The 16488-nt window shown below is 50.3% G+C and overlaps 5 protein-coding genes across 5 annotated transcripts; 1 reads left to right on the top strand and 4 right to left on the bottom strand.

Moving 5' to 3' along the window:
* Nucleotides 1-2072: 2072 nt before the first annotated feature.
* On the bottom strand, nt 2073-4156 carry NCS57_01011700 (uncharacterized protein; the record flags this gene model as incomplete). Its single annotated transcript, XM_053059872.1, has 9 exons — nt 2073-2196; nt 2251-2499; nt 2550-2680; nt 2728-3323; nt 3369-3432; nt 3483-3544; nt 3596-3739; nt 3790-3935; nt 3984-4156. The coding sequence occupies 9 exons, from the start codon at nt 4154-4156 to the stop codon at nt 2073-2075; spliced, it is 1689 nt and encodes a 562-aa protein (XP_052910266.1).
* Nucleotides 4157-7549: 3393 nt separating this feature from the next.
* Nucleotides 7550-7768, bottom strand: NCS57_01011600 (uncharacterized protein; the record flags this gene model as incomplete). The annotated part of the gene is made up of 1 exon (XM_053059871.1): nt 7550-7768. One exon carries the CDS (start codon nt 7766-7768, stop codon nt 7550-7552), a length of 219 nt encoding a protein of 72 aa, XP_052910265.1.
* Nucleotides 7769-8614: 846 nt separating this feature from the next.
* On the top strand, nt 8615-9350 carry NCS57_01011500 (uncharacterized protein; the record flags this gene model as incomplete). Its single annotated transcript, XM_053059870.1, has 3 exons — nt 8615-8790; nt 8841-9147; nt 9210-9350. The coding sequence occupies 3 exons, from the start codon at nt 8615-8617 to the stop codon at nt 9348-9350; spliced, it is 624 nt and encodes a 207-aa protein (XP_052910264.1).
* A 1933-nt stretch (nt 9351-11283) lies between these two features.
* NCS57_01011400 (Fe2OG dioxygenase domain-containing protein) lies at nt 11284-12577 on the bottom strand (the record flags this gene model as incomplete). The annotated part of the gene is made up of 6 exons (XM_053059869.1): nt 11284-11388; nt 11438-11617; nt 11667-12053; nt 12103-12183; nt 12230-12382; nt 12437-12577. The coding sequence occupies 6 exons, from the start codon at nt 12575-12577 to the stop codon at nt 11284-11286; spliced, it is 1047 nt and encodes a 348-aa protein (XP_052910263.1).
* A 662-nt stretch (nt 12578-13239) lies between these two features.
* NCS57_01011300 (MFS domain-containing protein) lies at nt 13240-15031 on the bottom strand (the record flags this gene model as incomplete). The annotated part of the gene is made up of 4 exons (XM_053059868.1): nt 13240-13357; nt 13412-13664; nt 13713-14743; nt 14796-15031. 4 exons carry the CDS (start codon nt 15029-15031, stop codon nt 13240-13242), a joined length of 1638 nt encoding a protein of 545 aa, XP_052910262.1.
* Nucleotides 15032-16488: the final 1457 nt, after the last annotated feature.

Below are 16488 nucleotides of genomic sequence, written 5' to 3'. Positions count from 1 at the left end.
ACCCCTTCAGCCTCGCCAAAGAGGCTGCCAAAGCTGGCCTTGCGAAGGTCTTCGCCGCCGTTGACGAGTGGTCTCGGCACCTACAATACGCGTCAACTGAATTCCTCAAGCCGGGCACGAATATCGCTGTGGACGAGTGTATGATCCGCTATACAGGAAGGTCATACCAGACAACACGAGTCCCAAATAAGCCTATCCCCGTGGGCTTCAAGATCTGGGCCACGGCGCAAAAAAAGCCTCTTCTTGCGGTGGCTTTGGCACGAGCCGAAGAAGAGATACGGTCCAGTTAGCCTCGTAACGCGGCTTCGATCTCAGAGAAGAAGGCGACTTTACACACACCTCAACCCGACACAAAGCGTGGTTATTGCCCTTATTAATAAGCTGCCAAAAAGCCATATATCACGTCTTCATTGATAACCTCTTCTCGTCCGCTAACCTCTTTAGAAGCCTCCGTCAATATGGCCACGGGGCCACAGGCACGGCCCGCCGCAACTGTGGTATCTACGCCCCCCTTCGCGAAGCTCAAAGAGGATGATTCTGCCGGCCGGAGGCTCCTTCAGTTCAATGAGGTCAAAAAGCGCTCCAACAGTTGATAATAAGGTAGCAAGCCAAGTCAAATTTACCTATAGAAACCCTACTAATTTGACTTACTCTTCCCTAGGTCAACCAAATCGCGTGGAAGGATAACGCCCTCGTGCTCTTCTTATCCACTGTGTTCAGAGGCGACGAGCTTATCATACGGAAGAGGAAGAGGCCAAATACAGATCAAGCCCGCGCACGGCCAATACAGCGTTTTTTTGGTGACGAAGCCATCAAGACCTTTGCGATCCCTTCTATCGCCGCTACCTATAACGACGAGATGAATCATGTGGACCGTGGCGACCAACTGAGGGCATCACGAGGCTATAGTCACTCAATTCGTCGCGGCCCTTGGCAGGCTATAGCTTGGACCTTCCTTCTTGACACAGCCCTCATCAACAGCTATCTTCTTCAGCTTCATGGGCAGCCAAAGTGGAAGAAAATACGGTCTCAAAGTGACTGGCGAGGCCGCCTTATAGATGACCTTATTGCGGCTTATTGGACTGGTCATTCCAGGAAGCGATTTCGAGCTGGCGACGAAAATACGCCTATGGAGCTGCATGAACGTGTCAAAAGAGGGAAAAATAGCCCTTGCCTTGCTTGTCAAGGCCTCCGCTGCGGTCAAATTAGGTCACGAAGCAAGAGGAAGCCGTTAACCGGCATCAACACTAATACGAGGAAAAAGGGGCCAAAAAAAACAAGGTACGGCTGCCGGCAGTGTGATGTTGCCCTTTGTAACCAGCAGGATTGTTGGGACTTCTATCACCATATAAAATAGGAGGCAATTGAAGTACCTCTAATTTGCGGCATTTTAATTGGATCAGACCCCTGCTCGTGACCTGGTTGTAGCCTTAACGCACTCAAGGAGATAGTGTCATCTGGGGAGCTATTGCTGAGCCATTTCTTTGTGCTGCCTCTTACCTGCTGATAAACACCCTCAGGATCAACTGTGAATAGGCTTACTTCCAATGTAGAAAGAAATATGCGACCTGTACAAAAGGAGGTCTCACATCATCTTCAAAGAAGTAGTCATTGTTACGGCTCAGAAAGATATACCGGAGCTTCCGCTGGAACTCGGGCGTGATCTCTTTGAGCGACCGTCAAAGAGTCACCATTGGCCGGTATTGATTCAGATAGTTAAAGGCCACTAAGGACTATGAGACGAAAATACAATGAATGCTTGGGTAAGAGTGGGATCTGACGACAAGGACATGTGAGTGCCAACATCTATTGAGGTTCATTCGCAACTTCAAAGATTGAGGACCTAAAATTTCCGGTGGAACTGGTGATTTTAGATAGGTATGCAGCATAACTGAGAAAAAGCAACGAAGAAGAATATTACACGAAAATCGAGTCTATAAGCGTATCCCCAATGCAGCTACCACCTGGTTGAAGATGTCATTGCCACCCTCTTTCATGCAACTCGGGCCCTTTTGATCGGTGCTTGCATTCTGCCGCAAGAATGGCTTGCATGCGCTCTTTGAAGTCGACATTCAAGCCTTCTGGCACATGGCTCCACCGTCCCTCCAGTCGCTAATCTTCCTGGGCGCATACATGTAGCCGGTGTGCTCAATGAGCTCGGTGATCGGGCGAACCTGGCCGTGGGTTGGAAGAACACTGCTCATGTTAGACCTGCACCTTCAAAGAAATGAGACGATGAGGAATACTTACTATGATTTCTCAGGGAGACCGTCCTTGTCCACTTGGTTCAGCCATTCTCTCATCAGCTCGCGGTCGTTCTGTCCGTCGGGCATGCCGGGGTGCCAGATATCGGCCTCAAGCACGGCGACGGGAGAGCGCTTCGAAGGACACTTTTCGGTGACAAAGGCGTAGGTCCAGTCGGCGGAGTGAGTGGCTTGTTCCTCCCAAATGAACCAGGCCTGGGCCTTGCTGTCGCTGTGGACGTAAGGGTGGGTATCGCTGGTAGATGTTAGAACATTGTATTGAATGCATGGATGAGAGCGGCTTACTTGAAGGTGATGAGCTCGGCGCCTGGGATACTTGACCAGTACTTGGCTGAGACGTCGGCGACGATCAGCTTGGCTCCAAGCTTGACGTACTCAGCAGCGCCTCCGGTGTGGTCTCGGTGGTGGTGAGTAGGCTGGTCTTGTTAGCATGTCTCCACCGTCCATTGGGATATAGACTTACCCAGAGGTGCGTGATGGGCTTGTTGATGTTCATCATGATCCACTTGATCACCTCCTTGGTATGCTGGGGAGGAGCGTCTCCGACAATGAGATGGTCCTCGAACTCGATGATGAACTGCTTGACTCCGAGCTGATCGGGATCGAGAAGGATCCAATGTACGTTGGGTAGTCCGGGGACAGGCTTCTCGCCCTTGATGGTATCGACAGTAGACTTTGTGATGCCTGCCCAGAGTCCGTTCAAGCTAAACTCGCCAATGCGCGCATGCGTGATGCCCTCAATCTTCTTGGGGGCATCCTTGGGGAAGAAGCCCTTGCCGTCCGGAAGCCCCTGGAAGAAGTTTTGCGAGAACTTGGGGTTGACGGTGATCTCCTCGATAATGTAGTCCTCGAGGGTGGCGTCGAGCTTCTCAGCGGTCGAGTTGTAGACGGTCTGGACGAGGTGGGGGAACTTGATGCCCTTGACGGCCTTGTAGTCGCTGAGGTAGAGGTCGCTGGTCGAGGGGCCGTAGATCATGTGGTCTTCGATGGTGCGGACGATGTGGGGGAGATGAGTGCGAGTGTCGAAGATGACGGCGATGTCGAACACCGGGTCGTAGACTGACTGGGTTAGTTATTGCGAGGATGATAAGATGAGACACGTACCAGCAGGCATCTTGACCCCATTGACCTCGACTTCGGTGGCCTTGGTGCCACGGTGCTCCTTGACCTGGGTTCTTTAGTATGTCCTAGCCTTGGCTGTGTCGATGACAAGCTTACCTGAAGCAAGAGCTTGGGCGAGAGCATGTTTCCATGGAGCACAAGGTACTCGGCGAGGGCGGCTATAATGAAGCATGAGAATGCGACTAGTAGTTGAGAAATACAGTACTCACGATCGGTGTATCCAGAGGTCAGGCCGGCGGGTAGCCAGATCTGGTTGTTGCCGCGAACATAGCACGCAAAGCCATTCTTTCCACCGCGGACGACGAGCGAGTGGTTAAACTCGTCGAGTCTGGGAGATCCCCAAGACCAATACTCTATCTAGCTGTGAGTCTTGGTTGTAGCAGCTTGGGTCTCCAGGATGTACCGGAAGGCTTAAGGATGCGGTCAATCCGCTGAGTTAACTCATTCGAGTCAAAGCTAAAAGACACATTCTGAGCGCCAGAGATAGCCATGGCCGTATCGGCTCTGTCCATGTTGTAGCTCTGCATGAGACTTCGAGAGCGGTAGATGCTGGGCCATGTTAGCTGCTGCTGCCTCGAGAAAGAGAGGGCGGTCTACTTTGGAGAGTGATAGGTGACTCCGTCGAGGCGTGCGATGACACCCTCACCGCCCATGGCGTTCAAGGCTCGATCGAGGATAACATCGGCAGAGCTGTTGGGGTAGTTGACCGTCTTGGAGGAGGCCAGCGACACCAAGGTGAAGGAGAGGGCCAGTATCTTGCGCATCGCCATTGTGACAAGAAAATCGAGACTAGAAAGCTATAGAATGAAAGATGTTGTTTGTTTGTTTACTTCTATCTTCATTGGCAAGTGTTTCCCGGCTCCTTTATACACATCCTCTGACAATCCATCTCCCGCGAATCTCGAGTCGCGCGGATGCGCATTGAGGCTTCGGAAATTGTGACGTGACGACGGATGACCGAGAAAGCGCGATAATTAGAAACTTGAAGAGATCAACCCCAGTATTCGCAGGGCTGAGATGAGACTCGGGAGCTTTAGTGGTGACGCTTGGTGGTTAAGGTTGATGGCGAAGCTGATGCGCGGGTCGATATTAACGTCCGCGGTCCGCGATGCCGCTCGTAAGTGCCCGCTTGGTGAATTGGACGCGAAACGCGCCATTGGAGATGACTTAGATATAGAAATTCTCCTCATTTTCTTTTGGGCATGGTATAATTGCGATCAGTTCCTGGTCTCCTGTGCACTATGGCTCCTCTTGCTGCCGCCGCGGGCGGACATGACTTACGTAGCCGGGCCACACGTTTGGGCGGGTCTACAAACACCGAGTCCGACCTTGATAGGGCCTTATTTACCTATATCCGTATTGATTGATTAATCAGTACTGAAGCCTGGGGTAAGGACGTCGATTGATGATGGTGTTGGGGGACCCTGCAGAATGTCGAACTGCTGTTGCCTAGGTAGGTAACAATTGATGCTGAAGTCTCTTTTGTACGAACGGACTTTCACTGGGGCTGTGCGTGCATCTGACATTAATAGAATGTTTTTGTTTGGAAACAACGTAGCAATGGTCTTCTTATCTTGCCTATTCACTCCGAGCCTACCTCGCAAATGAGCAGTGGCCACGGGGACCGACTCCCGGGAGAAATGCCGGTAAGACGATACTGCTACTCTATGCCAGATAACTGTAGGATAAATGCCATACCTTGGCTGTTAGATGTTGATCGAAGTTTTGATAGAGTAATAAGTTTTAATGTGTCCTCCCACTTGGCTTCAGAAGCCATGTCTCTGGCTGGAGGCTATTGAGGAACCGTCTGGGGGCCAAGATCACCAAGTACAGGGTGCTGCTATATTTAAGATATCGTGTCGGGTGAAAGTACCTATACAATAAACTCTTGCTAATTGATCGTAGAGCTTCGTTCCTCGCGTTGTCGCTGAATTGGCTTTTACCGCATACTTCGCCCTCGGACGTCAACTACCTTACTTGACTACATTCTTGCCCTTCTTTTTCTCCCTGCATTTCGGACACTCATCTTCGTGGACGTAGATCGTGTCATGTCTGGTAATATACTGGCAGACCCCAGGCTTCTTTTGTAAAACGTGGTCGCATTTCTCCTCGTTGTATGGCATTTTGACTAGGTAGGAGCATTCTCTGCATAGGTAGCCGGTGCTGGTGAACTTGCACATTTTGAATTCCAAAGAAGTGGGGAGTCTTAGTATCAAGCAGTATTTGTCGGATTGTCTGTCAAGTTGTTTTCTTGTGGTGAGTGCCAAGTCTGGCTGTGTTTGGACGTATTGCTTGCTTGAAGAAATTTTGGAGGCTACAAATATTCCTAGAAAGGTAGTAATCACTGCTTATCTGAAGTTGCACAAGAAGATCCTTCAAGTGCCAACTGGTTGTATCACGTATATGAGCATTGTTTCACTGTCACACCGCCAGGAGGTTAAGGAGGGCTTCAGTTACTTTGCTACCTACGGACAGGAGTAATATGTTCTACTTCATTACTCATCCTCAATTATTCTCTTTCTTCTTCTTCTTCCTCCTGATGCACTTGGGACAGTCCTCGGCCTTGACCTTGGTCTCCACCCTCAAGGTCTCCCAGATGCAGTTTTTCTTGTGGTCCCAACACTCAACCTCTCGGGAGCGTATCCAGATTAGATGTCGGCAAGATTCGCATACATACCGGTTGAAGAAAGCCATACACATGTTGATGGTTAGCGGGGGGATTTAGATGCGATATGCGGGTGTTTTGGGGTGCGTGTTGGTAGGCGAGTGGATGTAGGAGGAAAGCACTCAGCTTACTGGGGCTTGAGAGAAGACTTTACATTGACGGATATCGGGGGCTGAGAATGGAAGCCTCTGGCTCAGCGTTGGAGACAATTCATTAGGTGCATGTTGGCCGTTAATTGGTGATTTGGCAGAGAACTGTTTGCATGCACATCATCAGGGTCTCCTCCCATTGCATCTCACTGACAAAGTCTGATAGGTGAATGTTGGTGTGTCTGTTAAGTCACTATGCTAACTGTCAAATCCGTTACGTTCTGACATCAACCTTGAAATAGGCGAAGGTGTCCCATAATGTATGCCACCACCCCGGTTCCGTTAATCATGGCCAAGACCGTATTAATGCGCTTATTCAGACTGCAACCCGCATCTTGATAGATCTTAAGTTAGCCACTGGCTAGAGTAATCCATCTCTGACTTACCATAGGGGTTTGGCGTTTGTGTGGTTACAAAGACCGCTCAGACGTCACATATAATCTTTTGGCTATGCGAAGCAGATGCACCCGTACACTTCTTGCAAGAGGAACGATCAATCTTCGTGTTAACGACAACCGGATCCTCCTGCTGCTCTCGGCATGATTCTGATCTCGTCAAGAAACAACGTGCGATGTCGATGTTGTAGGTAACCAGGAAGCCGCAGGTGTTGCAGAGGCTTCGGGTGTACGTCGTGATGCACATCTTGACTGATGAAGTGTGAAGAAGTGAAGTGATGTTTGCTGAAATGATGCGGTGATTGAGGAAAGGGTATGAGCGTAAGGGTCAGTGATACTGGGCAGGAGCGATGAGAGTTGAAAGTGAATGCGACAAGGTCTGATGAACGATCTTTGAGGTGAATACGTGATATTGATCACTGGAGGAGATGAATGGTACATGAATTGATAGCATCTCGGAGTCCGTTCTGATATTCACCTTCCTCGGCCAAGCAGCGTTTACTCTCGTCGTTTTGTTTGGTAGAGGCCCGACCCGGTTCGGCCAGGAACAATAGCAGCGAAACTGTTGATTCCCATACAAGTAATTCTACCTGTACGATATCCATTCCGTTTGAGAGAATTTTGTTCGCCCCCGAGGTGCTGATTTGTCCCAATTCTCGGTCGCTGGAACTGGCTACCACTGCCATGCCCTCACGCGGCCCGGTACGTGCTGCTATGCGATCCTTCTGAGCGCCAAGGCAGCCTCATTCTAGCCACTGCGTTACTGGTAAGCCTATCATGATACTTGTTCCGCGAGAATTGGGAACCCCTGTTCCTCTCGGCGCAGCGCCACTCACCATTGGCGATACGTTCCTGTTCTGCCGTTTCAAAGGACTCCCACGTCGGAGCTGGATCTAATCCCCAGAAGTATTTCACACGACGAGATCCAAGTAGGCCTTGACCTAGCGACATGTCCTAAACTCGCTTCTCGACCTCATAGTACTTGTCTTGTTTGTGGAAGCCGCAGTAGAGACAGAGGGCTGGGTCGCAGGCGACGATGACGTTGATGAAGGCGCGGGAGCACTTTTCTCTTATCATGGCGCTGAAGCAAAACTCGACGGGTGGTTCTTCAGGGTCGGTGATGTTGACTCCGCATCGGTGACAGGTCCAGATGGTGTTTTTGGCGAGGCACATCTCGGCGTGGGTGATGATGGGCGTCTAAAGGGTGGATTCCCTGGTGAAGGATGTGACCAAAAAGAAGAAGAATTGGTTTAGTGAATTTTTAATATGCAGTCGGGATTGATCCTGATTCTGTTATTGTGATGACTCGGGGAGATGAAGCTCCAGGCAGGCTCCAGAGTTGGGACCCAACACTCGACACTGCCGCACGACGTGATCTGTCGTAGATGCAACCTTTCTTTGAATTGTTGGATAGCTCTTTTCTTCGGCCGACCAACCCTTACCCGGTGTCACAGCTGAGCTATCGTTGGCAACCGCAATGAAGTTGATCATATCGAGGAGGAGCAACCCGAATTACTGCACACCACTACCAAGCTGATCAGGGACAAAGTTCCATCACCACATCTCCTTGTAACAGCCTTATTGGAATATGATCCGAGCTCCGTGCTGGCTGAAATCTCCATCCGCTCCTCATTATTGTGGCATCGGGCCTCCAGTCCTGGTACGGGCAGAAGAACGATGCCGCGTCATCTCAAATTTTTGTCCACGTAATAGCTTCTCGCTTGTTTCTGACTTCCAAGTGTTTCGTATCTGAGCTGATTCTCGTGGTGTTGAGACCGGGCTAGATGCGTTCAATTGCTTCCCGACTTGGAAAATAGTGGGCGGTGGTTGATCTACACAGCCACATTGATTGATAGCAAACGGACCATCCTTTGAGGTCACTGCCATACCCCAAAAAGGCATTTATTGAGCGCATCTAAGGGATTCAAAGAATAAAAGGCGTCCATGAAGCCTCATCCGAAGCACAGCCCAAACAAACATCACCCGCTGTATTCTCAAACCTCTTCATCAAACACAACAATGCGCTTCTACCAGCTTTTCACTGCTCTGGCAGTTTCGACCACGGTCATGGCGGCTTCTCCGCTTCGTTGCTCCCCATTTCCTTCTTCTATGATAGAATTTTCTTCCGGGTTTGTACAGCCGGAGCCACCACTCGTGAAGCCCGAGTTCAAGACCAACTTTGTTCAGCATAAATGGTACTTCTCTCTTTCGACATTTCTTCCATATGCTGACTGAAACCAAAAAGGAACGAAAACCTGTCACACATTACGACTGGATTTATTGAAAATTCTCCATCCAAGGGCTTTGTTCGCGCCGATGAAGCGTTTGATGGCAAAGTCGCCTCGTCCTTGTTTAACTACGCCAATGTCACAAAGTCCGGCCTCGTCGACAACACCTTGACCACCTACACTCCCGGTTCCAACAAACCTGAAGTCTGGAGGGGATATGTCAACTCCAACTTTCCCATCTTCCAAAAGGACATTCTCGTCAAGGGTGGTGCTGTCTTTGAGGGCCTAGTTCAGAGGAAATTTATTCCAGCCCCTGTTGCAGTAGTAAGACGCCCCTGCCCTCATCATGGCATCTTGTGCGAATGGAGAACTAACAATGGTGGCAGTGGAGTCTCATGTACCAGGATGCGATCCCCGTTACCGTTTACGTCGACAACTGCCATGTTGTGGTTGGCTACGACTATTTCTCGCCGGGCTTGCGGACTCGAGTCATCAATGAATTTTTCAACACTGAAGCCAAGGAGTAGTCGTGGGGCAATGCGGTTGGATCTCCGAATCGATGGAGCTCACCTGGACACATGTATCAGAATCTTCCCTTCTTTTCTGCTGTAGACTTGTTGATAGTTACTAAACCGGTGTTTTACTCTCATATTTCCAAAGCTCCTGCAAGTCCACTGTTATCCTCTCTGAAATGATAAAGCCCTTTTGAGACACCCGAGCGAGCAATTTAGATACCCTCCCTCTCTGCCTAAGCTCAGTAGCGTTTGAGCCAGCCATCCGTAATGGAAACAGAAGCAGAACTCCTGGAATGCTTGATTTTTCAAGGATGAGCTCTGACAAATCCATTATCGTGTCGACATGTGCAGTGATCTTTGTCTCAGCTAACCGGGGGACTTTCACCTCTCCCCAGAAGGAATAATAGGTGAAGTTCTTGCAGAGAAACAGCACCAGAGCATGGCAATTGGCCATGGCTAATTTCAAGTATGGATCCAGAGGGTTCGGATATTCAGGTGCTTGTTGAAGCCAAGATTCTAGATTTAACTGAAACTGTATAGCTTGACGAGTGAGGAGATGTACTGCTGGATGGTCGGCGCGGAGATGGCAGGGAATGGCCTCGAGATACTCAAAGAAACTACTTGATCATTAGATACTGACTTAGAAATGAGCCTATAGGCGTTTTTACCTTTTGCTCCAAGTAGAAATCCGGACTAGAAATTCGAAGATAGTTTCCATTGAATCTGAGGGATCTGTTGGTGGAATTTTCTTGCGCTTCATCCATGAATCCTGGAATAGGAAAGTAGATCCACCGTAGATGATAGCCCTGCTGGCTTCTAGGAGGCGAAAGGCTTCAAAGAGCCTCTCGCTGAGGGGGTCGAGCTTCTCTGGGCCTTTCGACTGGAATATCCTGCATGTGCCATACAGCATATGCTTGATCCACCTCTCCCCAGACGTTTCGGACATTAACTGACAACCAATTAGAGTTTCCAAAACAAATTATTGAGTCTGGTCGGATCTTACCTCAAATAGCCCTAGAAGAAACGTACACCAAAGCACACCTTCGGATTGCAAAGCCTCTGGTGACTGTAGCTGCCCTTGAAGAGCTTGTATCGACCTGTTGTATGATTTGAACGCAATATGCTGTGGAGATTCAGGACCAGATGATATGCTTCTATATCCCCTTCTACTGGCCTCGAGTGCACCGATCGCCACCGTCGCTTGTTGGAGTGGTGCGCATGTTTGGATAAGTGAGACAAGATCGGAACTGACATCCCCAAAGCCCTTCTTAAACTCGCAATGCTTCATGAATAACACAAAGTGATCTAAGTAAAGATTTTCGGAGCTCCTGGAAACCTGAGTGGGTAACTGGATTATTGGTAAAGCAGTCGCGGTTGGAGTCACGGCGATGAATTCATGCTTAGGCCTTGACGCAGGAGGTTGAGCAAGACACTGCTTTTTAGTACGGATACAGTACTCGCATGGGAAACCGCCCTGACACTATTGCTACTGCATTAGCTTCATGTTATTGGTGCGTCAGAGTTGACGATTCATCCATACCTTGATACGCCTCTTGACGCACGACTGACATCGTGTTACTGTTTTGCGTTTGTCCAGAGGCCCAACGGCACGCTTCATTCTGTATGATGCAGTAATTTTCACGAGAATCCCTTTTCAAATGAAAAGATCTAATGTCAAAGTCTGAGTTGTCTGAGGGCTAAGAGGCGCGTGTTGTCGTCAGCTGAGCTAACTCGATCAGGAAGTAATTGAGCGCACCTTCACGGCCTCGTATTCGTAACCGAGCATTAACACCGGCTACTAGAGCGTCTACAAGTTGCTCGATTCACAACCATCTGAGAGCATGCCGCGTCTTTGTGTGGTCCATGGTGAGAAGGCAATCAAAATCCAAATCCCCGAAATTTTATACAAATTCGTACTATTTCACATTGAAAACAAGATTTCCTATCATACAAGCTTTTGTTGACTGTACTTGGCGTACAGATCAGGATACCACTTCTGCCCAACATCCGGGTGGCTGATGACGCGATTGCGAAGATAGGCTTCTCCAAGCTATAGGCGGACGTTAGCACTGTCTCTGGCTACATCGGAATGAGCTTACACAAGAGAATAGAGGCGAAAGGTATTCGCTCGGTACGTCAACAGCTCGCTTCTTAGCATCATCCGAGACCGGGACCTTGGATACAATATGGGCAGCTACGCTCTTCAGTTGATCCAAGGTCAGGCTAGGGTTGATACCCTGGAAGAAAGGGACGCTGTAGCGGGTTGTACTTGTGGGAGCCTAGCACGAGTTAGAAGATGGGGAATCATAACGAGATATGAGGACTCACAATAACCCTATGGGTTGTAGCAGGGCAGACTCCTCCAGTGATGGCCTCAAATCCCTGTTGCACGTTGATGATGAAGCTTCCATCAATCGGGGGCGCTTCGATCCACTCTCCGTCCTTGCTGAGGACCTGAAGACCTCCGACTGCATCTTGAGACAGGAAAGTGAAGAGGCCAGCCGAATCCTTGTGAGGACCAACTCCGACGGAGCCAGGGGGACACTGGGGATACTTGACTAGCTTGAGGCGGTGCATGATGTGCTTGAAAGGGTCGAAGACGTCGTTGGGAAGGGAGAGAGACTCGCCGACGTAGCCTAGAAACTCGTTTGACAGGTCTGTCATTTCTGATAGGTAGCGTCGGAGAAGGGCTTCACAGCCTGGATAATCTGGGAACTGTTGAGAGTGTTAATGAAGTTGACGCTTTGTGGGATCATTGACTTACTTCACTTGGTCCCTCCATCCGACGCCACTGGGGTTGTCCCTCCTTCCACATCTCTTCATTCACAGTTCCAAAGTCGAATTGCTGCGAAGATCAGCATGAGTTAAGACGTTTGAAACATTACACAAACCTCTCTCATGTCTGTGGCACCGGCTGTCGTCTCTGCCCCGAGTTTCGTGTAACCGACGAAAGCCGGTGACTTGACCATGGCAACGGCCTCCTTCTTCTCACTCGGCAGGGCGAAGAGCCCGGGAAGCATCTTGTAGACATCTTTCACAGTGTTCTGTGGTTGACAATGTTAGTTGCAAGTCCTCGGGATGTCATCCGATGCACTTACGGCCACCTCGGTGTTGATGAGATACAAGAACCCGATGCCGAACAGAGCATGTTGGAGAGTTTTGAGCTCTTCCTGCTTTGTGCTCGGGTCTCTCAACCGGGCAAAGTCAACGATGGGAAGTGAAGCCTTGTCTGCTGCCATCTTGAAAAGAAGCTGTTGATTGTAGATGCTGTAAACTCCAGACGGATGCCGTCTTGATTATCAGATCAGATGATGCCGATCTCGCTTGTTCGTTCCTGATCCCCGACAGCCGGTCGCCGTCGGCTTTGGGGCTCGGTCGGTTTATGTAGTCAAGCCAAAGCCCCGCAGAAGTCGAGTCTGACGAATGACGTTATTCAAGTTCCGTTGGAGATGTGCGGCGTTTTTTGTCAAAAGTCCGATTCGAGGAAAAGCCGGAGTACGTCTCTTCCATTGAACATTGCTTTTTTGTATGGCTGAGGCTTCGGGAATGGATTCATATCACGGATTTGAAGAGGGTCGGATCTCGGTTTAGAATTGCTTTGTCACATTTCAGGTCAACCTGATCGGTTTGGAGCTGGAAGTATACTAGCGTGGATCACGCAATCGATCGAGACTTCATCTACGGTTCTTGGCTTGAGCATTGAGCCGAGATGCACTATGGGTAAAAGGATACTATGACCAGGGGGTACCAATGCAGATGACACAATATTATTCATAACTGTGTTATACTGAGTGGGACAAACAACATGCGAGAAGAGCCCGGTAAAAGTCTTAGAGATAATGAGTAGCGTTGACTTCTGCTACTTGCCCAAGGTCTCCATCCAACCCTGACCATACGTCTCTCACTCCCTCTCTTCCTTATTCAGTTCAACCATGCGTTGAGTCGCCGTGACAGCCTTGTGGAAGCGCCACGGCTTGATCTTTCTCTCAAAGAGCTCGTCAAGTTCAGCAGCGGAGCGACTATGTCACCAGTTAGCCTCTTTCAATAATTTTCACCAGACATTGACAACATACCCAGCCGTCTCGGGAATGAGGAACCACATGGCAAGAGTAAAGGGAGCACCCAGACCGGCAAACAACCAGCTGGTCTTGAGGCCCCAGTTCCACTCGTGCGCATTCACCATATAGGGAATCAGAATACCCATGCCGACTCCAACGACACACGTGGAAGCAGCCGCGAACCCAGCTGTATAGGGTCGTAGACGCTGCGAGGAAATCTCGCCGATGAATCCCCAGCCGGTAGCTCCGTTGGCAACAAGGCCAATATCTGCATGCGTTAGTCAATGATATACCTGAGCATACAGAGTTTACTTACTCCAAATGCAGGCAAAGAGCACAAAGACATAGTTTGTCGCCGTGACCTGCGGTGCAACTCCGAGAATGCCCACGACGACGCAGCATACCCAGCAGATTGTCGTTCCAGTGGTCGCAAGCCATCGACGACCAATGACATCCGACACGGCGATGACAACGATCGAAAAGAAGATGTTGATTCCAGATGTGATGCATGTGATCTTGAAGGGATCCTTCAAGCCGGCTTGTTGGAAGAAGTACGTCGCATAACCAAAGAAGATACCGAGGCCGATAAACTGTTGCGCCATCAGAGTCCAGCAGGAGATGACTGTTCTGAGACCATCTCTACCCCTGAAGATGGCGTACCACTTCTCTCTGTTTTGCTCGGCGGCAACCTCGCGTTCGTGCTCGATGTTGATGAGCAAAAGGTTGTACTGATGGTCAACATCAAAGCCATCAACTCCCCTGTAGATGATGTTGAGGGACTTCTTGGCTTTTTCTGCCTTGCCCTTGGTGGCAAGCCAGGCTGGAGACTCTGGGACCAGGAGATAGATGATGAGCATGAGACCGATCTGGGACCATTGGGTATAAACTGGCGTCAGGTAGTCGGTGGGATCTTTCTCGAGCATGACCTGGAGGGCAACGGGGGCGAAAAACTGTCCGAGAATCCACCAGAAGCTGTATGCCATGAGAAACATGCCTCGAACCCTGACAGGAGCCACCTCTGAGATGTATGCTGGGATTGTAGACTGCAGACAGCCGACACCGATGCCTCCAAAGACCTTGGAAACAGCCCAGACGCCCCATGTTTTGGCGACGCACTCGATGGCCACGCTGATGGCGAGCAGGAGCCAGTACCAGTACATGGATATCTTTCTACCGAATCTGTCGGTTATGAAGGGCAAAGTGACCATTCCGATGATCTGGCCGACGGATCCAAGAGAGTTCCAGACACTTAGTACTGAAGATGCGAGGACGACACTGCCGTCGTCTGTGTGCTGAGTTCCAAACTGGGCAACAAAGCCTGCGTTGGCGATGATGTTTCCAATGAGTCTGTATCTCGCGTCAGCTCATTGTTGTGGAATGGGAACCCTGGTATACATACCCAATCTGGTAACCATCCGTGCCGGCGCTGATGGTCATGGCCGTGCAGATGAGGCAGTTCATCTTGAACTTCATGACAGTCTGCCATGGCGTCAACTCTTCATAGCCGCTGACGCCCTGACCTCTGGCGGCGGCCTCGGAGTTGAGGTCCTTGGGAGAGTGGGCGGCTTCGTCGGCGACTTCTTGGTGCTCGGCCACCTCGGGCGGATGGGTCATGTCCTTTTCGTTGACAGCCATGATTGTGTGGTGCTCTGCTGAGCAGAGTCAATGTGGATATGGAACTAAAAAGCCAATTGTTGAGAGTGAGGCTATTCAGGATGAGATGGAAAGGATCTGCGGAAGGGATATGCAGAGACTTTATAGTAGTTGAGCTACACCGAGGCCCAAGCACCAGGGTGTTAGCCTTGCCATGGTTGAAAGTTTGTGTTTCTCCACTTCTTCGCAATGGGGAGTCGCGTCGACGGTCAACATGGGCTGCATTAGTCTCTTGAAGGTTGGTATCGGTAGCTTGTCACGGAGCAGGTCTAGACTTTGAACCAGTCTTTGCCCCTCTGGGGACTCTACGTTCCGCAATTACGGAACTTACGGTCATGGCTCAGTGCCCCGGTCAAGTGACGACGCTTCAAGCACAAGGACATGGGCTCCAGCCCCGAGACTGTCCAACCAAGGGAGTCTTTCGGTCCTTGTTCAACCGAAACAGTGTTGTTGGCCTCTCATTGACAAACCAGAGCCCACCTGGTCGCCCATCAGTTGGGTACGCCACTCTCGTCTCCAACAAGACCCTCGGGAGAATGATGAGCGGTGCCAAGGAAACATTCGTCGATTCGCTCTTTGATGGAACCATCTGACGGCCTAAGCTCAGGCTACTAAGGACGCTAACTCCGGGGAAGGGAATCTGGGGTATGGGGTCCCCGGTACCCCGTGTGTATGGGTGACGGGGGAAGGGGATGCCCCATAGAGAGGGGGAAAGGACTTCCCCATGTGGAGGCCGAGGGCGTTGGGGGTGAGATGAGGATTTAGTTTAGCTGTCTTGGCCAGGTTTCCGTATTCTATCCGATTGGTTGCTTACACGCTTCCCCCTAACCGGCATGGTTTTACGCATAGGGTCCGAGGTCAGCCCCAGCAGTCGGGAATAGCAAAAACACATTATGCTAGAGATCTCACGAGTCGAGCCAGTCGGTGTTTCTTGTGAAGTTGGAGTTCATGTAGTCATGGAAGGAGTAGGAAATCATTCTAAAACTGGAACTCCCTGACCTATTGGTGCCTCAGTATGACCACAACTCTCCCAAGATCAGAGTAGAAAGAGTCCTCCCTCTCTGACAACCGCCTTAATTAGACAGTGCCTAAAACTGCCCCATGTGGAGCCGATGAACCCGCTTCCCCGCGAGCCCGAGTCAGCTGTTGTTGGTCCCCGTGCCACAACCTCGGACTGGTTCCGCTGCTCGGGGAAGAATGGCACGAGAAACATCAAAGTTATCGACTGAGCATGTCCCAGACAACCTATTACCGCTTTCCCGGCTAACTTACTCCAATAGCCCCGGGTAAAAGCAGAAAGGGCGCTCAGCATTGACTCTCCACGCTCATGGATCACACTGCTGTGGCTCTCTTGGACCGTCATCACACGATGCAAGACCCCGCACAATGATCTAAGCATCTTTTAGCCGTTACCATGTTCCTGGCTCGGGAGAAAAGTG

The sequence above is a fragment of the Fusarium keratoplasticum genome, chromosome 8, assembly GCF_025433545.1.
Source record: "Fusarium keratoplasticum isolate Fu6.1 chromosome 8, whole genome shotgun sequence".
NCBI lineage: Eukaryota > Fungi > Ascomycota > Sordariomycetes > Hypocreales > Nectriaceae > Fusarium > Fusarium keratoplasticum.
The sequence above is the reverse complement of the archived record's forward strand: the minus strand, read 5'-3'. Positions and strand labels throughout refer to the sequence as shown.